General features: G+C 44.9%; 1 protein-coding gene across 3 annotated transcripts in view; it reads left to right on the forward strand.

Moving 5' to 3' along the window:
- The window catches only part of LOC135508079 (rho-associated protein kinase 2-like), a 43,970-nt gene extending 18,714 nt beyond the window's left edge, over nt 1-25,256 (forward strand). The window contains exons 2-31 of one of the 3 annotated variants that reach the window (XM_064928008.1): nt 6,648-6,729; nt 6,809-6,909; nt 7,045-7,182; nt 7,881-8,141; nt 8,354-8,498; nt 8,694-8,832; nt 10,351-10,442; nt 10,592-10,751; nt 10,941-11,004; nt 15,514-15,602; nt 15,731-15,779; nt 15,907-16,042; nt 16,118-16,209; nt 16,322-16,568; nt 16,659-16,765; nt 16,858-17,038; nt 17,147-17,492; nt 17,636-17,705; nt 17,820-17,923; nt 18,196-18,382; nt 18,708-18,801; nt 18,906-19,000; nt 19,133-19,324; nt 19,535-19,703; nt 20,236-20,306; nt 20,408-20,496; nt 22,035-22,113; nt 22,235-22,499; nt 22,688-22,901; nt 23,486-25,256. In XM_064928008.1, the coding sequence (XP_064784080.1) occupies nt 6,648-6,729; nt 6,809-6,909; nt 7,045-7,182; nt 7,881-8,141; nt 8,354-8,498; nt 8,694-8,832; nt 10,351-10,442; nt 10,592-10,751; nt 10,941-11,004; nt 15,514-15,602; nt 15,731-15,779; nt 15,907-16,042; nt 16,118-16,209; nt 16,322-16,568; nt 16,659-16,765; nt 16,858-17,038; nt 17,147-17,492; nt 17,636-17,705; nt 17,820-17,923; nt 18,196-18,382; nt 18,708-18,801; nt 18,906-19,000; nt 19,133-19,324; nt 19,535-19,703; nt 20,236-20,306; nt 20,408-20,496; nt 22,035-22,113; nt 22,235-22,499; nt 22,688-22,901; nt 23,486-23,555 (4,128 nt within the window). In that variant the 3' untranslated portion in view covers nt 23,556-25,256. The remainder of the gene's footprint in view (nt 1-6,647; nt 6,730-6,808; nt 6,910-7,044; nt 7,183-7,880; nt 8,142-8,353; nt 8,499-8,693; nt 8,833-10,350; nt 10,443-10,591; nt 10,752-10,940; nt 11,005-15,513; nt 15,603-15,730; nt 15,780-15,906; nt 16,043-16,117; nt 16,210-16,321; nt 16,569-16,658; nt 16,766-16,857; nt 17,039-17,146; nt 17,493-17,635; nt 17,706-17,819; nt 17,924-18,195; nt 18,383-18,707; nt 18,802-18,905; nt 19,001-19,132; nt 19,325-19,534; nt 19,704-20,235; nt 20,307-20,407; nt 20,497-22,034; nt 22,114-22,234; nt 22,500-22,687; nt 22,902-23,485) is intronic. The other 2 variants (XM_064928009.1, XM_064928010.1) reach the window with 2 other exon arrangements.
- Nucleotides 25,257-26,811: the final 1,555 nt, after the last annotated feature.

Below are 26,811 nucleotides of genomic sequence, written 5' to 3' on the forward strand. Positions count from 1 at the left end.
AGACAGGCACACATTGGCCTACTGGACACACACACACAGGCACACACTCACACAGGCAGGCACACACTGGCCCACTGGACACACACAGACAGACAGGTACACACTGGCCCACTGGACACATACCAACACGCGCACACTGACCCACTGGACACCCACACACACATAGACAGGCATACACTGGCCCACTGGACACCCACACACACATAGACAGGCATACACTGGCCCACTGGACACACACATGCAGGCAGGCAGCCACTAGACACACACAAAGGCAGGCACACAGACAGGCACACACTGGCCCACCGGACACACAGACACAAAGGCAGGCACACACTGGACACACACACACAGACAGGCACACACTGGCACACTGGACACACACACAGAGACAGGCACACACTGGCCCACTAGACACACAGACACATTCAGGCAGGCACACACTGGACACACACACACAAAGGCAGGCACACACTGCCCGACTGGACACGTACACATACAGTCAGGCACACACTGGCCCACTGGACACACACAGACAGACAGGTACACACTGGCCCACTGGACACATACCAACACGCGCACACTGGCCCACTGGACACCCACACACACATAGACAGGCATACACTGGCCCACTGGACACACACATGCAGGCAGGCAGCCACTAGACACACACAAAGGCAGGCACACACTGGACACACACACACAGACAGACACACACTGGCACACTGGACACACACACACAGACAGGCACACACTGGCCCACTAGACACACAGACACATTCAGGCAGGCACACACTGGACACACACACACAAAGGCAGGCACACACTGCCCGACTGGACACGTACACATACAGACAGGCACACACTGGCCCACTGGACACACACACACACAGACAGGCACACACTGGCCCACTGGACACACAGGCACACACTGGCCCACTGGACACACACACACAGACAGGCACACACTGGCACACTGGACACACACACACATACAGTCACACACTGGCACACTGGACACACACACACACACACAGACAGGCACACACTGGCACACTGGACACACAGACACAAAGGCAGGCACACACTGGACACACACACACAGACAGGCACACACTGGCACACTGGACACACACACACACACAGACAGGCACACACTGGCACACTGGACACACAGACACAAAGGCAGGCACACACTGGACACACACACACAGACAGGCACACACTGGCACACTGGACACACACACACAGACAGGCACACACTGGCCCACTGGACACACACACACAGACAGGCACACACTGGCCCACTGGACACACACACACAGACAGGCACACACTGGCCCACTGGACACACAGACACAAAGGCAGGCATACACTGGCACACTGGACACACACACACAGACAGGCACACACTGGCCCACTGGACACACAGACACAAAGGCACATACACACACACAGACAGACACAGACCGACAGGTACACACTGGCCCACTGGACACACACACACATACACACACACATGCAGGTACACACTGGCCCACTGGACACACACACACACACGCACACACACACACATGCAGGCACACACTGGCCCACTGGACACGCTCACACACACATGCAGGCACACACTGGCCCACTGGGGGGGGACACAGACAGGCACACACTGGCCCACTGGAAACAAACACACAGATCAACACACACACACACGCACTCACTGTCCCACTGGACACACACACACACACACAGGCAGGCACACACTGGCCCACTGGACACACACAGGCACCGACTGGACACGCAGGCACACACTGGCCCACTGGACACCCACCAACACGCACACACTGGCCCACTGGACACACACACACACACAAACAGACAGACAGGCACACACTGGCCCACTGGACACACACCAACACGCACACACTGGCCCACTGGACACACACACACACACAAACAGACAGACAGGCACACACTGGCCCACTGGACACACACCAACATGCGCACACTGGCCCACTGGACACACACACACACACACACAGACAGACAGACAGGTACACACTGGCCCACTGGACACACACACAGAGACAGACAGGTACACACTGGCCCACTGGACACACACCAACACGCGCACACTGGCCCACTGGACACCCACACACAAGCCCACTGCACACACCGGACGGGATGGCTGCCATTTCTACCGGCTCCAAACCAACTGTGCTGTTTTTGTTAGTTTTTTTCGCATTGTTTGTAACTTATTATGTACATAAAGTGACTTCTACCGTCTCTTATGACTGAAAAGAGCTTCTGGACATCGGAACTGGACAAAGATTATTTTCTTTAATGAGTTGAAGGATTTACTGCTTTACGGAGAACAGATCCAAATCCCCGTCATTCGCGTAATGAAAAGGCGGAGATACCAAGGAAAGAGGTTGGGGTGCCTTGTTAGAATTCGTAGGCGAGTGAGTAAGTCACCCTTATCATCGGTTCTATTGGCCAACGTGCAATCACTGGAAAACAAACTCAGTGATCTACGGTCGAGACTATCCAACCAACAGGACATTAAAAACTGTAATATCTTATGTTTCCCCGAGTCTTGGCTGAACGACGACATGGATAATATAGAGCTGGCTTGTTTTTCTGTGTATCGCCAGGGCAAATGTTAAAGAAGTCTTGAGGTATTGCTCACCTGAGGTAGTGTACCTCATGATAAGCTTTAGACCACACTATCTACCAAGAGAGTTCTCATCTATATTATTCGTAGCCGTCTATATACCACCACAAACCGATGCTGGCACTAAGACCGCACTCAACGAACTGTATAAAGCCATAAGCAAACAAGAAAATGCTCATCCAAAAGCGGTGCTCCTAGTGGCCGGCAGCTTTAATGCAGTCAAACTTAAATCAGTTTTACCTCATTTCTACCAGCATGTCACATGTGCAACCAGAGGAAAAACATTTCTAGACCACCTTTACTCCACACACAGAGATGCATACAAAGCTCTCCTTCGCCCTCCATTTCGCAAATATGACCATAATTATATCCTCCTGATTTCCTGCTTACATGCAAAAACTAAAGCAAGAAGTACCAGTGACTCGATGGCGTGGATGATACACTACAGGACTGTTTGCTAGTATAGACTGGAATATGTTACGTCATTCATCCAATGGCATTGAGGAGTATACCACCTCAGCCACCGGCTTCATCAATAAGTGCATTGAGAACGTAGTCCCCACAGTGACTGTACGTACATATCCCAACCAGAAGCCATGGATTACAGGCAACATCTGCACCAAGCTAAAGGCTAGAGCTGGCGCTCCCCCCCCCGGTAGCACTCACGTCGGTAGCCATGAAGTGCTTTGAAAGGCTGGTCATGGCTCACGTCAACACCATCATCCCAGAAACCCACTCCTCCAATTCGTATATCGCCCCAACAGATCCACAGATGACGCAATCTCAATCTTACTCCATACTGTCCTTTTCCCACCCGGACAAAAGGAACACTTATGTGAGAATACTGTTCATTGACTACAGCTCAGCGTTCAACACCATGGTGCCCACAAAGTTAATCACAAAGCTAAGGACCCTGAGACTAAACACTTCCCTCTGCAACTGGATGCTGGACTTTTCAAGGGCTTTTTCTCCCCAATTGGTAGTTACAGTCTTGTCTTATCGCTGCAACTCCTATACGGACTCGGGAGAGGTGTGCGTCCTCCGAAATACAACCCAGCCAAGTTGCACTGCTTCTTGACACAATGCCTGCTTAACCAGCTGCACCAATGTGTCGGAGGAAACACTGTGCATGTATTGCGCCCGGCCCACAACAGGAGTCGCTAGTGCGAGATGGGACAAGAATATCCCTGCCGGCCAGACCCTCGCCTAACCCGGACAACGCTGGGCCAATTGTGCGCCGCCCCATGGCTCTCCCGGGCCGTGGCCAGTGCCTTAGACCACTGCGCCACTCGGGAGGCCCCCAGTAGATATTTTCTTAGCTCTGTTTCTCGAGCATAAGCATTTCACGTTAAGCTTTACACCTGTTTTATTCGGTGCACGTGATAAATAAGATTTGATTTGATGGAAGTTTGAAAGAAGGGTTCTTAATCTCCCCGGGTGTTGCCCGCAAACACGCATGGAATGGACGTTCAGACTCAAAGTATATCTTGTTGTTTTTGCCATGGATGGCTCTTGTCCAATGGCTGTCCAGTAATGCATGATTGACATGTGTGATCAGTCAGGATTCTACTCTGTACCTGACAAGATGCTCTGGGATTTAGGTGCTTTTTTCCCCCAGGAAGGATGAGACTTTATTTTACAGTCATGTTGCAAAGGGTATTTATAGCAAGATATTTCATCGGAAAATATGTGGTAAAAATCTAATCTTATGTTGTGAAGTAGCAGGTCTTCCTGGTAACTGTAGACTACTTCACAGGCATCCGCACAAATGCAGGTGCATTTTGTAATTGCACATTACTCATGCTTTTTTTCCAGTGAACCCTAAGATACCACACTCACTTAATTTTGGTTATGACCAATCAGCCATTTTACAGTGATGTTTCTAATTAAATAACAGGTAAATAGTTCGCAATTTCTACAGTCCACTAGTTATGAAGTGTAGCTTCACTTTTTTTTACTCACTGCCTATTGAGTAGGGATAGGCGGGCTGCGTGGAGTTGTCTCTCTCTACAGAGGAAATGACTTGCACACTGAAGTACCGGCTTCATGACACAGTGAAATTATCTTCTGAGTGCTGGGCGGGGTGGATCATTTCCTGTATTGCTGAGCTCTAAGGAGAGATGAGCCGTGTCAATGTGAGCGTCAGCGTGTTTCTGTTTGTGTCAGAGTGGGCGTGTGTCTGTGTGCTTCTTCTCCTCAAATAGTAGTTCTGTGTGAGGTACGGGGTGGAGATGATGAAACAGCTGGCATCAAGCTGTATGTGTACACTGACTTCTGCAGAGTAGAAAGACGGACGAACTGGGGGGTGAGAAAGTGACGCATGTACAGTTGAATTCGGAAGTTTACATACACTTAGGTTGGAGTCATTAAAGCTCGTTTTTCAACCACTACACAAAATTCTTGTTAAAAATCTACAGTTTTGGCAAGTTGATTAAGACATCTACTTTGTGCATGACACAAGTCATTTTTCCAACAATTGTTTACAAACAGATTATTTCACATATAATTTCACTGTATCACAATTCCAGTGGATCAGAAGTTTACATGCACTAAGTTGACTGTGCTTTTAAACAGCTTGAAAAATGATGTCATGGCTTTAGAAGCTTCTGATAGGCTAATTGACATAATTTGAGTCAATTGGAGGTGTGTCTGTGGATGTATTTCAAGGCCTGCCTTCAAACTCTTGCTTGACATCATGGAAAAATCAAAAGAAATCAGCCAAGACCTCAGAAAAAAATAGTTGACCTCCACAAGTCTGGTTCATCCTTGGGAGCAATTTCCAAACGCCTGAAGGTACCACGTTCATCTGTACAAACAATAGTACGCAAGTATAAACACCTTTGGGCCATGCAGCCTTCATACCGCTAAGGAAGGAGACGCATTCTGTCTCCTAGAGATGAACATATTTTGGTGCGGAAAGTGCAAATCAATCCCAGAACAACAGCAAAGGACCTTGTGAAGATGCTGGAGGAAACCATTACAAAAGTATCTATATCCACAGTAAAACGAGTCCTATATCGACATAACCTAAAAGGTCGCTCAGCAAGGAAGAAGCCACTACTCCAAAACCGCCATGAAAAGCCAGACTGCGGTTTGCAACTGTGCTTGGGGACAAAGATCATACTTTTTGGAGAAATGTCCTCTGGTCTGATAAAACAAAAATAGAACTGTTTGGCCATAATGACCATCACTATGTTTGGAGGTAAAAGGGGAACGTTGCAAGCCAAAGAACACCATCCCAACTGTGAAGGTCAAGGTCAAGGTATTGGAGTGGCCATCACAAAGCTTGTGGAAGGCTACCTGAAATGTTTGACCCAAGTTAAACAATTTAAAGGCAATGCTACCAAATACTAATTGAGTGTCTGTAAACTTCTGACCTACTGGGAATATGATGAAAGAAATAAAAGCTGAATTAAATAATTCTCTCTACTATTATTCTGACATTTCACATTCCTAAAATAAAGTGGTGATCCTTACTGACCTAAGGCAGGGAATCTTTACTAGGATTAAATGTCAGGAATTGTGAAAAACTGAGTTTAAATGTATTTGTCTACGGTGTATGCAAACCTCCGATTTCAACTGTAGGATCTGAAAGGTTCTAGGAAGGTCTGTTGTAATGTTTTTCTTGGCACATATGAAGATGAATGTTATATAATTGTTGTAATGTTATTCTTGACACATCTTCATACAAATATCTGAGAGAATGACAGCTGTCAATTCCACTGCCCTACATTCTCTGTGTTTTTATGCTTATGTTATGGAATTTTTATTAGATCACATTTTATGCCCAATTCCTGAATTAAATTAATTGAAATGGACACATGTTATACTCAATTTTTGTGGCACTTAAATGTCCTCATTGTTTTGGGTAAAAAGTTTAATTACACCCCAGAAATAACGCTCCCACATTCACTTTGCTTGATTGCGTGTTATGTTGGTTTATCTTTTCCAATTAATGAGTTTTCTTCTTTCTCTATTTCAGGATTCTATCAATGCCTTCGTTCTAGATCTAGACTACCCTGCCCTACGGAAAAACAAAAATGTAGAAACCTTTTTAAACAGATGTAAGTATGTCTGGTGATAGTAAAGATGTGTGTGTGAATGTGTGTGTGTGGATGGCTGACTCCTCTCTTCTTCATGCAGATGAGAAGGTGATGGGGCACCTACGGGACTTTCAGATGAAGTCTGAGGACTTTGACAGGGTGAAGGTGATCGGCAGAGGGGCGTTTGGGGAGGTTCAGCTGGTGAGATGTATTTATTTTTGTATTTCATCAAGATGTGAAGCATCTGCGTATTGCGTACACCACTTCGTTTTGACTCTCCCTTTGTGTCTTTTTCCATCTCTCTTTTTATCTCTTTAATTCCTTTGTTTCCCCCAGGTTCGACACAAAGCCTCTCAGAAAGTGTACGCCATGAAGCTACTGAGCAAGTTTGAGATGATAAAACGCTCAGACTCTGCCTTTTTCTGGGAGGAGAGGGATATTATGGCCTTCGCCAACAGTCCCTGGGTCGTACAAGTAAGACCTGACACACACACACACACACCTATATACTCAACCGGGATTCGTCGGACCAGGCAATGTTTTTCCACTCCTCAGTTGTCCAGTGTTGGTGATGCCCACTGGAGCCGCTTCTTCTTGGTTTTAGCTGACAGGAGTGGAACCCGGTGCAATAGCCCATCCTTGACAAGGACCGAGGAGTTGTAGCATCCGAGATTCCGTTCTGCACACCACTGTTGTTCTGAGACCTCTCATCAGCTAGCTGTTTTCACCCACAGGACTGCCGCTGACTGGATGTTTTTTGTTTGTCGCACCATTCTCGGTAAACCCTGGATACTGTTGTGTGTGAAAAGCCCAGGAGGCCAGCCGTTTCTGAGATACTGGAACCGGCGCACCTGGCCACGCTCAGCTGCTTAAGTCACTCGTTTTGCCCATTCTAAGGTTAAATCGAACAGTAACTTAATGTCTTGTTGCCGGTCTGCCTGCCTTATATAGCAAGCCACGGCCACGTAACTCACTGTCTGTAGGAGCAAACCATTTTCGTGAACGGGTTGGTGTACTTAATAAACTGGCCACTGAGTGTATAATATATTGTATAACAAGACAGGATAAAACAGATTTTAAAACGATCTGCACAAACAATATCAAATCAAAATTGTGTGATGGAAGATAAACCCTGTAACCTGTATTGTCTTTGCTTTCCGGTCTGTGTCTAGTTGTGCTGTGCCTTCCAAGACGACCGTTACCTTTACATGGTGATGGAGTACATGCCTGGAGGGGACCTGGTGAACCTCACCAGTACCTACGATGTGCCTGAGAAGTGGGCCCGGTTCTACACGGCCGAGGTGGTCATGGCACTGGATGCCATCCACTCCCTGGGTTTCATCCACCGCGACGTCAAGCCTGACAACATGCTCCTGGACCGCCACGGACACCTCAAACTGGCCGACTTCGGAACCTGCATGAAGATGGACTCTGTGAGGACCACATTTTCCACTTGTTCCAGCTGTGCAGTGTGCTAAAGAGAGCTTTACACACAATACTTCCAGCGGAATAGCTTGTGCCTAGCTGTGCTTTAAGTTAACACTTATTTGATAAGCGCTCATTAAAACTGAACTGTATATACTTGATGATTCATACTTTGTTTGCTTGAGAAAATGTGTCTAACTGAAGGATTGACTGGTTACAGACTGGGATGGTGCACTGTGACACAGCGGTTGGCACTCCAGACTACATCTCTCCAGAGGTTCTAAAGTCGCAGGGTGGAGATGGTTACTACGGACGGGAGTGTGACTGGTGGTCTGTAGGGGTCTTCATCTTCGAGATGCTAGTCGGTGAGTTTGGGTTGTCTTAACTCCTTGGTGTTTATGTTCCCAGTCTTTGTTTGTCTAAAAATAATGACTCAGAATCTTAGTTTACACTAACTGAAGATATATCAAGTCTGCCTATAAAAAGATATTGGAGAACTTGTAAGCAAATTGCTTATAAGTAAACATAGTGTAATTATTTCTGTGCTATGTTCCCATTAGGTGACACACCATTCTATGCTGACTCCCTTGTTGGAACATACAGCAAGATCATGGATCACAAGAATTCCCTCAACTTTCCAGATGACGTAGAGATCTCCAAAGATGCCAAAAACCTCATCTGTGCCTTCCTGACAGACAGGTAACAATGACATTAAGAATAATAACCACAGTTACAATTGTTTACAGACAGATTATTTCACTGTATCACAATTCCAGTGGGTCAGAGGTTTACATACACTAAGTTGACTGTGCTTTTAAACAGCTTGGAAAATTCCAGAAAATGATGTCATGGCTTTAGAAGCTTCTGATAGGCTAATTGACATAATTTGGGTCAATTGGAGGTGTATCTGTGGATGTATTTCAAGGCCTACCTTAAAATTCAGTGCCTCTTTGCTTGACATCCTGGGAAAATCAAAAGAAATCAGCCAAGGCCTCAGAAAAGAAATTGTTGACCTCCACGGGTCTGGTTCATCCTTGGGAGCAATTTCCAAACGCCTGAAGGTACCACGTTCATCTGTACAAACAATAGTACGCAAGTATAAACAACATGGGACCACGCAGCCGTCATACCGCTCAGGAAGGAGACGCTTTCTGTCTCCTAGAGATGAACATACTTTTGTGCGAAATGTGCAAATCAATCCCAGAACAACAGCAGAGGACCTTGTGAAGATGCTGGAGGAAACAGTTACAAAAGTATCTACATCCACAGTAAAACAAGTCCTATATCAACATAACCTGAAAGGCCGCTCAGCAAGGAAGAAGCCTCTGCTCCATGAAAAGCCAGACTGTGGTTTGCAACTGCGCATGGGGACAAAAATCATACTTTTTGGAGAAATGTCCTCTGGTCTGATGAAACAAAAATAGAACTGTTTGGTCATAATGACCATCGTTATGTTTGGAGGGAAAAGGGGGGGGGGCTTGCAACCCATAGAACACCATCCCAATTGTGAAGCACAGGGGTGGCAGCATCATGTTGTGGGGGTGCTTTGCTGCAGGAGGGACTGGTGCACTTCACAAAATAGATGACACCATGAGGATGGAAAATTATGTGGATATATTGAAGCAACATCTCAAGACATCAGTCAGGAAGTTAAAGCATGGTCGGAAATGGGTATTCCAAATGGACAATGACACCAAGCATTCTTCCTAAGTTGTGGCAAATGGCTCAAGGACAACAAAGTCAAGGTATTGGAGTGGCCATCACAGAGCCCTGACCTCAATCTTATAGAGAAGTTTTGGGCAGAAAAAGTGTATGCGAGCAAGGAGGCCTACAAACCTGACTCAGTTACACCAGCTCTGTCAGGAGGAATGGGCGGAAATTTATTGTGAGAAGCTTGTGGAAGGCTACCTGAAACGTTTGATCCAAGTTAAACAATTTAAAGGCAATGCTACAAAATACTAATTGAGTGTATGTAAACTTCTGACCCACTGGAAACGTGATGAAAGAAATAAAAACTGAAGTAAATAATTCTCTCTACTATTATTCTGACATTTCACATTCTTAAAATAAAGTGGTGATCCTAACTGATCTAAGACGGGGAATTTTTACTAGGATTAAATGTCAGGAATTGTGAAAAACTGAGTTAATTTTATTTGTCTAAGGTGTATGTAAACTTCCGACTTCAACTAAGTCTATGGCCCTGTGTTTTGTTTTTAGGGAGGTGCGACTGGGCCGCAACGGGGTGGAGGAGATCAAACGACACCCCTTTTTCAAGAATGACCAATGGAACTTCGACAGCATCAGAAATAGTAGGTGTCTGCCATACAGCCAAGTACATTTTATTTATTTGATCATATAAGATCATCCTGGTACAATAGAAAACATATTACATATGGTTACCTAGAAATGACATAAATAACATCAATATTTCCTTCTTTCTCTCCCTCCCACTGTTTAGCGGCGGCTCCTGTGGTTCCAGAGTTGAGCAGTGACATTGACACTAGCAACTTTGATGAGATAGAAGATGACAAGGGTGACGTGGAGACCTTTCCTACTCCTAAGGCTTTTGTGGGAAACCAGCTTCCTTTCGTCGGCTTCACATACTTCAAGGAAGACCAGTAAGTCTGCAGACTTCATGTCTTAATATCACATTCCTTCCTCATCATGGACAGTATTTTTTTACTTAGTAACTCATGTGTAGTGGATGTCTAAGTTTTGATTATGTTAAAAACTCTGAAAGTGTGTATTAATGTGTGTATGTGTGTGAGCTGTTAGTTCTTCATCAAATACCAATGTGTTTCCTCCAGGTTACTAAGCGGTGTGAATAACTCTACAGTTGTGACCGTGAACTCAACAGCCTTGAAAGGAGAGGTCAGTACATACTTGCCTGTCATATACATATAGTTCTCTTTCAATTATTTCTTTTGATATCACATGTGGCAGATTTGAAAGGATCTCCTACACTCGGAAGAACCTATCAAAAGCATCTGTTGGAGACAGAGGTAGAGTGGTGAATGAGGTGAGACCCTCACCTTCCTTTAAAGGAGCCACTCTCCCGCCCTCTGGTTATTGTCGCTTCTCTCCCTCACAAAGAGAATTAACATTACTCTCTAGTGCTCAGATTGACTGGATGCCTGTTTTCCTGCTTGACTGCTCACAAGTGAACCGTGAAGGATATCACTGCCTCGTGTAGGTCTCGAGAGGTTTAGTACTGACCGGAAGGTTTTCGTTTTGTGTAGAAATTACTTTTCTACTTCTGTCTCTGTTGGTAGCTTGCTTCCCGGCTAGCTATTGAGACTCTGTTAGCCCACTCTGCAAGGCTAACTTGGGAAGCTCGCCGTACCTGCAACGGTTGCATTGCTAGCTCCCTTTTCTCATCTATATTAAACTATGTTCACCCATTGTGTTAACTAGACCGTCCGTCTCAGCCTCACGGCTCCTTCAGTCACAGGAGCACACTATCTGAAGGCCAACTTCGCCCCCGCAAGCCTTGTTCCTTTATGGCAGAATACAATGTCTGGTAGAGGGGGGAGAGGGATTTTAGAGCCCTGCTGGCATTGAGGGCTATAGCCTGGACCATGGTGGGAAGGATCTTCTCATCCACTATGGCTCTGTTGAACAGGGGCCCGAAAAAACAATAGCCACTATTATCCTGTCCCAGGAAGAGACTAGCCCAGCACTCGAACCCCCACGTTCTTGTGCTTGTGGTTCCATGATTGTAGGGAAAGGTTCCAAACCTCTGTGCATCAATAAGGAACATCCCCATGAGAAGCTCGACGACCCTGAGTCCTGTGAGCACTGCAAACTGCTGACAAGGGCAGGTCTGAAGAAGAGGCTTTAAATGTGCTTCTATGTCGGTAGCCCCTCTCTCCTCCAAGCCAACAGCGACAGCTGTGGCTCAGCTCCCCGCAACCATGCCCATTTGGGGCTAGACCATAGATAGCCTCAACTCCCCCCCTTCACTGTTGGACAATGTAGTGTCAGGGGAAGGCGAGTTAGGGGATGATGACGATGGAATTAATCTCACGGATATCCTCGAGATAACTCAGGAGATGGGGGCTGACCCCGTTCTCCCGCCCTCTCAGGCCCTGAGAGCAGTGGAACTGCCCCTCCTCCTTTGGAGTTTGGGCTCCTTCATCTCTGGAAACAAGCCGTGGCCAGACTCGGCATTGAGTGGCCGTCTCCTGTGGGAGCCCAGCGTCCGTTAAGGGACTCCTGTCTCATACAGCGTCAATTTAAAATAGCTGCTCCACGCATTATCAGTTTGCCACAGGGAAGCTAAGAACTAATGGGATAAACCCCTAACTAGCTAAATTCTTGCTAGGGGAACCCCTAGCCTGGACATATAGAAGAATCCGAGTTTGGCAACCCTCCCGCAGTGGAGCCGTCACTGGCTGACCATCTCAGCCCCTCGCGCCGTGTTACTAAAGACCGACTGGATGCCCCAGTGACACTCAAGGAGTTGTTCGGGCTAACTGTTGCCGCCATGCGGCCAAAGTGTGACATGCACAAGAATAAAGGCGAAGCACGTGGCAGCCGTTGGTTCCTGTATATAGCCCCAGCCTCACTGCTGGGAAGGGGTAATAAGCTGTCCTTGGGGGACTGAGGTCCCTGACGCAGCAGTCTGCCAAGACTCCGGCAAGGCCCCTGAACCAGGCCAAACCTGTAGGGAAGCAGTCTTACGCTGCAGCCGCAACAAACAACCTCTCTAACCTTCCTGAGGGAGATAAGAAGGGCTGGACAACCTAGGGCGGCTTAGAAGGATAGTGTGCAAGACCTATGGCTCTCTGCCCTACCCTCCTTTTTCGGGTTTAACGTTTTCTGCTCCTCCCCCCCCCCGTACCTTCTCGGATTTTCAGCCAGGGGCAGTAAAGTCAGCATGTGAGCCCTCCCTCTGTTCTCACCGACATTCGAAGCAGGATGGCATTCAGTCTTTTGACATCCACTGCGGCCCTTTTTACATATTGTGTGAGTCATTTTTGCCTCTGACTGCTATGGCACGAGCTATCCCAGTCAAGCCAACACTGGTATGCGCCGATGACGGTTTTCCCACCAGAGGGTGCTGCGACTTTATACAAGGCAGGGGAACTCGAACCGCATTTGCTTCCTTGTTCTACGGGAGAGCAGGTTTCCAGGGCTCACTGTGGGCCAGGGCGTTTTTCCCCCCTCTGCATTGCAAATGCGCCTTGACTCTGTTATGGAGAACACTCTCCATTGAGCTAGAGATGAGTCAAAATAGTGGGATGGGGCGCCCTCACCAGGCATCAGAGCCCCAGACTGCTATCTGGTACTCCCGAGTCCACAAAGCTTCGGCTTTTCTTCATCCAGTTTTTTACTGCAATTGGTTCATGCAGCCGGGCCACTGCCTGCTTTGCCTCCCCATCCTATGGGAGTGAGCGGCTGAAGAGATATCTTTGCTCTTAACAACCCTCCCCATGGAGCAGGGCCAAGACATACCAGTTATGTAGCTGTCCTACTGACCAGGATTAGGAATACTGCACTGCAGTTGTTTCCTTCTTCCTACGGCTATATTGCCTGACATCTTACGTCATGGTGCTGGCTGCTCCAGAGAGAGCCCTCTTTCCGCATCTATTTAGACTGACTTGCTGCAGTCTGGTAGAAGCAATAACCCTATGAGGGTCCTGGGAGACCCTATCCCAAAAGACGGTGACCACGCCGTTTGGGGTAGAAGAGCTGACACACCATGGAGAAATTGGGTGTATAATCTATTTACCAAGTCGAGTTGTTGTCGTGTGTTCTATGTGTGAGAAATATTCCTCTCGAGGTGCATTCAAGTTACAAGTGTCATAGGGAGGGAAACATGCATTTTGACAAGCAGCACAACAATCCTTGCAATCGTCTTTCCAATCCTATTAGTTTCTCAACTCCTAAATATGCATGAACTGCACAATTTTGAATCCAGATATTTCTTTTTCAGCAGCAGCATGGTTAAGCATGTGAGAGTGGGGATAAATGAAACACAGGTCATTTTGGAGTAACACGGGGAAAACACCACCCTACCGCAATCATTTTCTTTCTCGGAGTGATTCAAAACAATTGTGATGAGACAGATTACATTTTTATTTTAGCAACATTAATGGCAACCAGGGAAAGTGTTGGGGGAGAGGGTGGGTTACCCCGGGTGGCAGTTTTATCCCAAGTTACCCTAACAGGTAGGCCTACATTATATTCACTGTGTTTATAGAATTATTTGGGGACACAACATTTATTAATATGATTCTAACTAGTTAAAAGATCACATTTGGGATCTGTAGTGATTAGCCCTATAGGGTAAATGCAGATAGGCAGCCCTATGCTTCAGCCTATTTATTTATAGCTACATCAGCTGGGCTACAGGTGATAATTCTTATTGCTAATAGCATACCTGATCATATGAACTATGTATAAGCTATATTTATGGTCCATTATGTTAATAATTTTACCAGTATGTTATTAGGCTCCTTTCTGGAGGTGGAAAGTATGTTTTAGATGGTGTCAGCATCATTTTATTTTCATTCATTTTGAAATTTAATGTCCTTTTAAAAAATCACCAGAATGTATCTTCTCCGTCCTTTATACATGGAAATTCTCCAGGGTGGGTTCCCGACCCCCGAAAAAGGGTTGAATGGGTGGTCCCTCTCCCCCCTTGTTTTGGTGGTGCGGGGTCCCCCTTTGCTACATATATTTCCATAGGAAACACTGCCTCTCCTACAGAATAGTTTACCTATTGGACACTGTTCTTGGGACATAGCTCATTAATTGGGAGAGTGGCTCCTTTTAAGGAAGGTGAGGGGCTCACCTCATTCGCCCCTCTACCTGTGTCTCCAACAGACGCTTTACGCTTCCGAGAGTAGGTGATCCTAGCGAATCTCCCACGTGAGATATTTCACTCATAATATCAGAGAACCGGAGTTACAGAAGTAACCTAAGTTATGTAATTATATTTTGTGCATATGAATCTAACGCAACACTATAATAACAATGTCATAACAGGTCATAATAATATAATTCCTTTGTTTGGCTCAAGAATTATACACAATAATCTGTCAAGTTCTTAGCGCTACTGAAACACTTACGAGGCTTTGCTTCAGTAGCTAAACAACAAGCTAATCCCGTGAAAGCTGTCAGCTCTTTGACTTCTGTGCTGACTGAAATTGTTTTTCAGAGCAAATGAAATGTATTTCTTATCTGTTGCAGGATATTGTGATGTTAAGTGTTCTCTCTCTCTTTAAACAAAGCTCTTCTGAATTGATTTCACTTGTTTATGGCTTTGAAAAAACAAGGTCAAATTGTGGTAAAATGATACGCTCTAGTTTTAGAGCAGAATCCAGGTGAAGTGTATTGTAACAGTTGCGCCACCTCCTTCCCCTCTTCCTCAAGTCGGCCAAGCTACAGAAGAAACTCCACCAGCTGGAAGAGCAGCTCAATAATGAGATGCAGACCAAAGATGAGCTGGAACACAAGTGCAGGTAGACACGACATGCCCTGGCCTCATACACACACAATACACCTACTACTATTGCTATGTGATTTAGTCATGTTCTTTATGATATGGGGCAATGAGAATAGTGACATGCACTATGTTCTCTTTCTGTAGAACTTCCACCAGTCGTCTCGAGAAAATCTCCAAAGAACTTGATGAAGAGGTGAGAACTTTGGAGCTACAGTAGCAATAGAGCATACAACTACAGCACACAACTGATACAAAATATCAACCAATAAATAATTAGTTGTGCACTTCCAACACTGACCTTTGTGGTGGTGCATTGACAGACGAGTAGCAGAAAGGCTCTGGAGTCGAGTCTGAGGCAGCTGGAGAGAGAAAAGGCTCTACTGCAGCACAAGACTGTGGAGAGCCACCGCAAGGCCGAAAGCGAGGCCGACCGGAAACGCTGCCTGGAGAACGAGGGTGAGACCGCTGGCTGAACACACACACACACACACACAGTATACTTTCATATCTAACTTGTGATGTGATCTGCAGTCAACAGCCTCCGAGACCAGCTGGACGATATGAAGAAAAGAAATCAGAACTCGCACATATCCAACGAGAAGAACATTCACTTACAAAGACAGGTGTGGTTTTTTGGGGGGTATAAAATAACTTGACTGTGTGTTTATGTGCATGTGTTTACATTTGTGATTGGAATGCACATTACAAAGTGTGACTAAGTGATTTGTTATCCAGCTGGACGAGGCCAATGCTCTATTGCGTGCGGAGCAGGAGGCGGCTATGCGGCTGAGGAAGGCCCAGACGGAGGCAGGCAAGCAGCTGCAGGCTCTGGAGGCCGGGGGCAGAGAGCTGCAGGACAAGTGCTGCCTGCTGGAGCGCTCCAAGCTCACTCTGGAGAAGGAGTGTATCGGGCTGCAGGCAGCACTGGAGGCTGAGAGGAGAGAGCACAGCCAGGGCTCAGAGACCATCGCAGACATGCAGGGTTAGTGGGTATTTTGTTTGTGTGGGAGAGACTGTGTGTATTTATTCACAGTATGATTTAGCCTTTAGTGACATTTCTCTGTCTCTGTAGGGCGAATCTCAGGGCTGGAGGATGAGGTTCGGCAGGTGAGACAAGCCCTATCCAAAGCAGAGACTGAGAAGAGACTACTACAGGAGAAACTCACCGACCTGGAGAAGGTAAACTTCCACACTTTCTTATGCTCTTACCCTCTCTATTTTATGCACTCTCACTTTCTGGCCTTCTCTCTCTCTCTTCTACTCTCCCGTAGGAGAAGAGCAGCAAGGAGATAGACATGACATACAAGCTGAAGGTGTTGCAGCAGGGGCTGGAGCAGGAGGAGGCATCGCACAAAGCCACCAAGGCACGGCTCGCAGACAAGAGCAAGATTGAGTCGATCGAGGGCGCCAAGTCTGAGGCCATGAAGGGTAAGGCCCTTCCTGAGTTATCAGGTATGACAAAGGACAGGAATCCATCTTCGGTAAAGAAACTAGACTGTGGTCAGCAGGGTCAAATCCAATTCAATAAATCATTCTTCTCCCTCTTTCCCCTTCCCCCAGACATGGAGCAGAAGCTGCAGGAGGAGAGGGCGTCCAAACTGCGTGTGGAGAACAGGATGTTGGAGCTGGAGAAACACAGCAGCATGCTGGATTGTGACTACAAGCAGTCCCTACAGAAACTGGATGAGCTCCGCAGGCACAAGGAGAGGCTCACCGAGGAGGTGAAGAACCTAACTTTGAAGATTGAGCAGGAGACCCAGAAGCGCAGTCTGACCCAGAATGACCTGAAGGCCCAGAACCAGCAGCTCAACTCCCTGAGGACCTCTGAGAAGCAGCTGAAACAGGAGGCTAACCACCTGCTGGAAATCAAACGCAGCCTGGAGAAACAAAACCAGGAGCTACGCAAGTCAGTCAACATTCAGACTCTTTTTTTTCTTCTCCTTTTTTAATATTTTACCTTTGAATTTTTAGCAAGTAATAACGCTGAGAGAAAGTGTCAACACAATAAAACAATAAACTGAAAGGATTCATTTGCGTTTGTGTCCACAGAGAAAGGCAGGACTCGGACGGCCAAATGAAGGAACTTCAGGACCAGCTAGAGGCTGAGCAGTATTTTTCGGTAAGTCTGCTGCAACACTTGTCTTTGAGAGGAATCCTACCTTGAGATAACTTGCACCCTGTGTATACATTATTGCATTGAATTTGTGATTGATCATCTTTTTGTGTTGCCCAGACGCTGTATAAGACCCAGGTGCGGGAGTTGAAGGAGGAATGTGAAGAGAAGAGCAAGCTCTACAAGGACATGCAGCAATCCCTTCAGGAGTTACAAGAGGAGAGGTGAGTACAGGAAAATGGTCTGGCCCTGCACTGTTTACTGACACTCTAGTGTACAACTCCAGTCCTGCTGAACTTATAAATATCTGCAGAGATCCAGAAGAGGATGGGTTTCTTTCGGGTTTGGTTCAAGCTTTCTTCCTCCTGAGTTCTTGTAATATACATAGTTTTTTATTTATTTACACAAACAACACAAAAAAGAACACAACCAAAACCCATGTTCAATGCTACATTATAAAACATTATAAAGACATGCTTGACCTGTGAACGCTCAGGGACTCCCTGGCGGCGCAGCTGGAGATCACGCTGACCAAGGCGGACTCGGAGCAGCTGGCTCGCTCCATCGCTGAGGAGCAGTACTCCGACCTGGAGAAGGAGAAAATCATGAAGGAGCTGGAGCTCAAAGAGATGATGGCTCGGCACAAGCAGGAGCTGGTCGAGAAGGACATTACCATTGGCTCGGTGAGTCAGCCCTGGTTCTTCTGTTTCTGGAGGGCCGTGGTGGGCTGCATTGGGTGTGAGCTTAGTGCTTTCGAAAACACATAATTCAACTGGTCGAATAATCATCAAGAACTTGATACGCTTAATCAGGTGTGCTTGTGTGCTTGTACTGGGCTGGGACTATAGCCAGGACCAGGAGTGAACAACAACGGAATCGACTATTGTAGCCAATAGATCAGTGAGTCTGACTCTGAGGTGACACCTGCTGGGCCTTGAGAATGCTTGCTGCAGCTGAATATAATCAAATTGCATTGGTCTCACTTTTTGTCTGCTCTTTCCTGCCCAGCTGGAGGAGGCCAACCGAACCCTCACTAGCGATGTGGCCAACTTAGCCAATGAGAAAGAGGAGCTCAACAACAAACTCAAGGAGACACTTGAAGGTAAGTTTCTGCCTCCAGCCTGTGTGGTTGGTAAAAAGGATCATATCTATTTCTGTTCAACATTAGATTGTAACATTCTATTCTTATATTTGTGATGTGTTCAGAGCTGCAGACGTCCAAGGATGATGAGCAGCAGATGAGCCAGATGAAGCTCACGTTTGAGAAGCAGCTCCAGTCAGAGAGAACACTAAAGACCCAGGCAAGCTGATTTAATATCATTTCTTCTAGCTTTACAATGTTGCATAGCAAAGAAACCGTGTTGAAGACACTTGCCTTTGTCTATTGTTTTAGATACTCATCATGACTATTTCTTGTCTTGTGTGTTTCTCAGGCTGTGAACAAGCTGGCGGAGATCATGAACAGGAAGGAGGTACGTGCAGCAGGCAGTCGGCGCGGCAATGACACTGACGTGCGCAGGAAGGAGAAGGAGAACAGGAAGTTGCAGCTGGAGCTGAGGTCAGAGAAGGAGAAACTCAACTCCACCATCATCAAGTACCAAAGAGAGATTAACGACATGCAGGCGGTCAGTCCAACCATAACACAACCACAACCTAATACTAACCATCACACAACCACCTGTACAGCATTATCATTAATTACCAGAGGGAGATTAACGACATGCAGGTGGTCAGTCACACCAAGATAGACCAACAAAGTTAACATGGGGCCTCAAACTAACAATATATAGACATTTCAAATGTATGTTTCCTTTCCTCCTGTTTGTGGCAAATAGCAAATAGCAGATGAGAGTCAGGTACGCATCGAGCTGCAGATGGCCCTGGACAGTAAGGACAGTGACATTGAGCAGCTTCATAACCTCCTCAGCTCCGCCAACGTCTCTTCCCTAGAATCAGCCAGCCTCAGCAGTGGACCAGACTTTGACGCGGATGACGCCTACACAGGTAAGGAGGACATTTATGTGCATTCAAACACAATGTACAAGCAGTTCTGTTCACAGCCTTGTACCTCTTATGTATGTTTATATTGACATTTGGTTGTTTTTGGTGGCTTGCTCTGTCTTCTCCTGGAGTGCCACCTATCTTTCCTTTTGTCTTTGGCATCTGATTGTTTTTGACTTGTGTTGTCCAGTTGCCAGTACTCACTATAAAATGCTACTTATAATAGGCTACTGATTACTCTGATGATTTATGCATTTATTGATTTATTTGATTGATTGATATATTGTCCATCATGAAGGGAAACCTCTCTGGAGCTGAAACTTAAACCATTGAACCTTCATGTTTTGTCGTCGAGTCCGTCCATAATTTGTGCAGAGTGCTGCGATCATTTGATGCATCTACTGTTTACATATTGTTTTGCATTGAAATAGAAAATGCTATGTTTCCTGGGAATATGTACAAACTGTGAAGCATGTAGATCGATCACAACATTGACCTGCTGTTTTAATGTTTCACCCCTCTTTCACTCTCTTAGAAATGAGACTAGCGGGATGGCTCTCGCTGCCTGTGCGGAACAACACCAAGAAGTTTGGATGGGAGAGAAAGGTGAAGATAAGATTTACAACCTGGCTTTACTGATCAAACATTCTGTAGTTAATATTGTTGATGCGCTACAGTTAAAAGTATTGTTTCTTGTCTCTTTTTAGTATGTGGTTGTGAGCAGCAAGAAGATTCTGTTCTATAACAGCGAACAGGACAAAGAGCTATCCAACCCCTACATGGTGCTGGATATTGAGTGAGTAACGACTATCTACCTGCTCCTCTTACTTCAATTCAAATCATCATGCTAACACAGATATGCTTGCTCTTACACCAGATCTACCCTGGCATTATGTGGCTGAGCGATGAAGAGAAACTGAAATGGCTTTTTGTCCATTGTGTATTTCCGTTTGCAGAATATTTAGATGAAGCCTGGAATAAAAGAAAGAGGGATACCTATAATTAAATTAGAAAAATATTTTGCTTCTATGTGGTAAATGGCACATGTGTACTGTATATAGATTGTGTATATGCCTGTCTCCGACATGAATCTTCACTTTGTGCCAGACTGGGTTCAAATGCATTCTGTTTCATTTTTCTCTGTGTGTGTGTGTGTGTGTGTGTGTGTGTGTGTGTGTGTGTGTTAGATATATATATATATATATCACACATACACAGTGTATATGTACCTATGTGTGTATGTATGTACAGTACCAGTCAAAAGTTTGGACACACCTACTCATTCAAGGGTTTTTCTTTATTTGTACTGTTTTCTACATTGTAGAATAATAGTGAAGACATCAAAATGATGAAATAACACATATGGAATCATGTAGTAACCAAAAAAGTGTTAAACAAGTTGTGCGAAGCTGTAATCAAGGCAAAGGGTGGCTACTTTGAAGAATCTCAAATATAAAATATATTTTGATTTGTTAAACACTTTTTTGGTTACTACATGTCTCCATATGTGTTATTTCGTAGTTTTGATGTCTTCACAATCAATCAATCAAATGTATTTATAAACCCTTTTTACATCAGCCGATGTCACAAAATGCTATACAGAAACCCAGCTTAAAACCCCAAACAGCAAGCAATGCAGATGTAGAAGCACGGTGGCTAGGAAAAACTCCCTAGAACGGCAGGAACCTAGAAAGAAACCTAGAGACGAACCAGGCTCTGAGGGGTGGCCAGTCCTCTTCTGGCTGTGCCGAGTGGAGATTATATGGCCAAGATGTTCAAATGTTCATAGATGACCAGCAGGGTCAAATAATAATAACCACAGTGGTTGTAGAGGGTGCAACAGGCCAGCACCTCAGTAGTAAATGTCAGTTGGCTTTTCATAGCCGATCATTCAGAGTTAAAGACAGCAGGTGTGGTAGAGAGAGAGTCGATAGCACGTCACTATTATTCTACAATGTAGAAAACAGTACAAATAAAGAAGAACCCTTGAATGAGTAGGTGTGTCCAAACTTTTGACTGGTACTGTATATGTATGTATATTTTTTTCTGCTCAAAGGATATAATTATTGTTTGGCTAACCTTATTTACTATTATGTATTGATTTTTATATTTAATTTAACAATATTTAATTGTTTCACTCTTTATGCACTGCAGAGAACACCAGAAGAAAAATGATCACTGTTTTATCACAGTGAATTACTGTAATGTTTGTTTATGTATCAATTAATCCCACAAGGGATGGGTTGCCAACTGGCGATTTGACAGAAAAATACATTTTGTTTTACCTTCAACATCAAAAATATTTTTGTTCTCTTCCTTTCCTTGTCTTTTTAGTAAACTCTTCCATGTGCGGCCTGTCACTCAAACAGACGTTTACCGTGCTGATGCCAAAGAGATCCCCAGGATATTCCAGGTCCCTTGATTGTTATGGCTCTTTGTTCATGTATTCATTTAACGATTCATGTGATGGGGCTGGTTCATATTGATGATGATGATTGACAATTACCATGATGACCTTTTCCTACTCTCCTCAGATTCTGTATGCCAATGAGGGAGAGTGTAAGAAGGAGCCAGAGTTCCCAGTGGAGCTGGCCAGTGGAGAGAAGTCCAGCTACATCTGCCACAAGGGCCACGAGTTTATCCCTACGCTCTACCACTTCCCCACCAACTGTGAGGCGTGCACCAAGCCCCTGTGGAACATGTTTAAGCCTCCGCCCGCCCTGGAGTGCAGGCGCTGCCACATCAAGTGCCACAAGGACCACATGGACAAGAAGGAGGAGATCATCGCGCCCTGCAGAGGTAGTGGTGTGGGGGGTGTGGTGTCGTTGCTTATAGCAGAGCAGGGTTACATAGACGCACATAAAGACATTGTCAGGGACATATCAAGGGATGGTTAGGGGGTTGAGGTGTGCACTGCTGTTTTTTTGCATAGTTATTAAACACAGTTATTAAACACAATACAAACCCTTCCCTTTGTCACACTGCAGTGAACTATGACGTGTCCACGGCCAAGAACCTGCTGCTGCTGGCCGTGTCTCAGGAGGAACAACAGAAGTGGGTGGGACGTCTGGTCAAGAAGATCCCCAAGAAGCCCCCGGCCCCCGAGCACTTTTCCCGCTCCTCGCCCCGTTCCTCCATGAAGGTCCAGCCCAGCCAGTCCATGAGGCGGCCCAGCAGACAGCTGCCCCCCAGCAAGAGCAGGTAAGACCACAGACCAGACGTAGACAGTGAAGCTAGGGCTCTGGTGGTTGGGAAAAGGGGGAAATGTACACCTATCAAATACTTAGACTTGAAAAGAATGTGACTAGTGCTAGGTGGATATAGGCAATGCCCATTACCTTTCAGATTGCTCAACTTTGGCCTATAGGACTAACATTGGGCGTTACATGATATCGATGATGATATTGATGATGCGTTTGATTTCTGATGAGTAAATCCCTAGTCAGGCATGTTGTGCAGTGAGTTTGATTGTATTGAAATAGGACTTTGATATTCTCTTCTGAATATTGTTTATTCCTATATTTCTTTAAACTATTGGCTGCTTTCTTGGACCATGCCCAGTAGGTGGTTTGTGTACCTGAATTTGAGAAAATAGATGTTCATGTGTTCTCTTATAGTCTTCGTAGTTGTATATGTCAGGAAATAAGATTTTTATGTACACTTTTAGGTTTCCAGGAACGCCTACCACACTACTGAATCTGATCATGATCAAACCCTTAACCGTAAACCCTTTCTTATATCAGCCTCCTCCTGAACCCTGTGTGACCTTTGCCCTCTGACCTCAGTCCTCCTAGATCACACGCCCCCAGGATGCGACGAGAAGACTCCAAAAGTGGCCATCGACACAAATCATGACTTACCTCTTCTGTGTGTGTTTTAGTTTGACTAGTCATTTTAATGTAAAAGAGAATGTGTTATAATATGATGTTTTGTACATTTATTTACAATGACTTTTGACGTTTTGTAATAAAACTTGCAATCCATTGGGCGGAGCTGTGTGGCTCTGGGAGGTTGTATGTGTGATAGCTGCTGTGGGTTGGTTTGGAGAAACTAATACTGTTTCCCTTTTTCTCTTTCTCCAGTTAACCTTACTTGGAAATGTGGTTCAGGATCGAGGTGGTGGGTGTTTCCTCCTAACACGCAATCAAAAGACTGATAACAAACAATGTTCCACTTGGCATTTCCTCCTTGCACAGCTTTGATTCCACTTCACTCTTCCAGACGACTTCTCTTCCCATTTCCACCTTGATAGTCCTATAGTATTTGGCCTTGTGTCGAATTATCAGTTATGTCCAGTCACTTCAACTGCTAGTCACCCATGAACGATGTGCCAACACACCTACCTGTTGTCTGTGTGCATATGAAGAGCAACTTCTCTCCAGGTTCCTTTAGAAGAGGGGCGGTTGGATGTCAAGGCCATGGGAAGGGGTTTGGCTTTGGGCTTTGTGTATCCCGATGTTCACTCAACACAGAACAATAGCCTCAATTACGCCAAACAGAGGGTTGAAGCACTTACCTTGACAACACTTAAACATAAAGTCCTCATTGGAAAGCAGAGATCAAGGGGTAAGCGATTTGAGGTGCTCTGCCAACCTGAATGCTTGTGGCCGAGGCAAAGACATTTTAATAATACAGTTTACAATTACAAGCCATCATAAGTATCTACTGCAGAACACTACGCCCACAAGAGAATAATACTGTAAACTGGTAGGTGGATAGAGCTGAAGTTCAGATGCTAACACTGACCTTATAGCACTTCACCCTGGCATTGCCTTAATGTACTTACCACGCAGCATGACAATTATTAGAGGGAAATGTTTACTGCACCAGCTGAATGCAATGGTGCACCATTATGCAGCATTAATATCATAGCTTGACTCCTTCATTGTTTGAATGTACGTCTGGGCACACCAGAGATGAAACACAAGCATTGTATTACTTAGAAATTATACTGTTTATTTTCTATTCAAAATCTACTTGATGACCCCTCCACCATCTTCTGTGTGATGTTGCATGTGTTTTACGTTTTGCCCCTAAGGCCTCAAAGTGCTGTTGACTACATGCCTTTCCTTTGGGTGAATCCACCCGTAGTAAGAATGTTTTTTATTCCTGTGAACAAGTGGGGGGGAAATCGAAAGTTGACTTATTTTTGTTGAAAAAAAAGAAGGAAAAGTTTCTGCAAATGTATTCACAAGCTGAAAGTATTGAACAGTAACATGCAATAGAAGCTTTTCAAATGTTTTTCTCAGATATTTTTGTAAAGAATTCCTCTTTTGGCACGTTGTGTGTATCTGGCTCATACTACAGCTGGAGAGTGATGTTGTGCTTTGAGTGCTCTCCTTTATCCAAGAAGCTTCTGAAAAGCACGTTTTATACATATAAATATACACGGTATATATTTTACATGACGACATACAGTGCACATTGTATTATTTATACTGCCTTGTCCACTTTGTATTTAAAGGCGCATCATCCAGACTGCATGTTTGATATTGCTAGAGTAAAGTTCATGATAACCTGTTGAACAATAAAGAAATCTATGTGCCTTCTGGTTTATCTCATTGTGAGGTATGCTGTATTTTCTATAACCACATATGTCAACTTTCAAGTGATTTTACCAGCATATACAAGTACTGGCATACACAATCTTTTTAAATAGGGTTTGGTTTATTGATTCAGGTATTCAGGAAATAAATTGACAGTAGCAAAAGCTCAAAAATATGCACACAAAATCTGCATCTGAACTATTGTCTGATCCTGAAACACCTCCACCCACATGAACACTATCTGTTCACTCATTTGAACATTGTTCTGGAAAACGGCAGTACAGCACCCATTCCTTTTTCAGTATGATAATTGGGTTTCCACCTGTCAGTTTGTCACCAGCACTGTCATGTTCTCAGACTCACATTTGGGTGAAATGTTGAAATAAGCCTCAATGTCCAGTAAAAACCTGAAAGACGAAGTGCAGGCTAAATGTCCAGTAAAAACCTGAAAGATGAAGTGCAGGCTAAATGTCCAGTAAAAACCTGAAAGATGAAGTGCAGGCTAAATGTCCAGTAAAAACCTGAAAGACGAAGTGCAGGCTAAATGTCCAGTAAAAACCTGAAAGACGAAGTGCAGGCTAAATGTCCAGTAAAAACCTGAAAGACGAAGAGCAGGCTAAATGTCCAGTAAAAACCTGAAAGATGAAGTGCAGGCTAAATGTCCAGTAAAAACCTGAAAGATGAAGTGCAGGCTAAATGTCCAGTAAAAACCTGAAAGATGAAGTGCAGGCTAAATGTCCAGTAAAAACCTGAAAGACGAAGTGCAGGCTAAATGTCCAGTAAAAACCTGAAAGATGAAGTGCAGGCTAAATGTCCAGTAAAAACCTGAAAGACGAAGTGCAGGCTAAATGTCCAGTAAAAACCTGAAAGATGAAGTGCAGGCTAAATGTCCAGTTTGACAGAGCAGAGGTAGAATCAACTGTATTTGTCAGGATTGTTTGTGACTAGCAGACTCAATCTTGCTTATTTAGCACTTCTCTTCCCCCTCTCCTGTAGTACCAAACCGTAGACAACACCCATGAATTCAGCAGTATCCTGACAATAAATATTACCAGAACTGTGGACAGAACAGAGACATCAGAAATGCATGTGCAGCAATCCACACTATGTAATGACATGCAATAGCACAGACATTTTCATCCATGATGTAAATCCAGTCAACTCCTGATAAATGCAATGGTTTGGGACTAAGCTAAATGCTCTCCAAACTTGTGAAACGTACGTCTATGATAAGTTCAGATTTAGTCCAGTCCATCTGTAGACGTTAATTGGAACTCCCCATCCCGGATCCGGGATCGTGACTAAAGCCTCAGGCTCATTAGCATAACGCAACGTTAACGATTTCTGAAAATCGCAAATAAAATGAAAATAATGCGTCTGCTCTCAAGCTTAGCCTTTTCTTAACAACACTGTCATCTCAGATTTTCAAAATATGCTTTTGAACCATAGAAATTGACTAATTTGTGTAAGAGTATGCAAAGCTAGCATAGCATTTTGAGTAGCATTTAGCACGCAACATTTTCACAAAAACCAGATAACCAAATAAATAAAATCATTTACCTTTG

This window comes from Oncorhynchus masou, chromosome 21 (assembly GCF_036934945.1).
Source record: "Oncorhynchus masou masou isolate Uvic2021 chromosome 21, UVic_Omas_1.1, whole genome shotgun sequence".
In the NCBI taxonomy this organism is placed as follows: domain Eukaryota; kingdom Metazoa; phylum Chordata; class Actinopteri; order Salmoniformes; family Salmonidae; genus Oncorhynchus; species Oncorhynchus masou.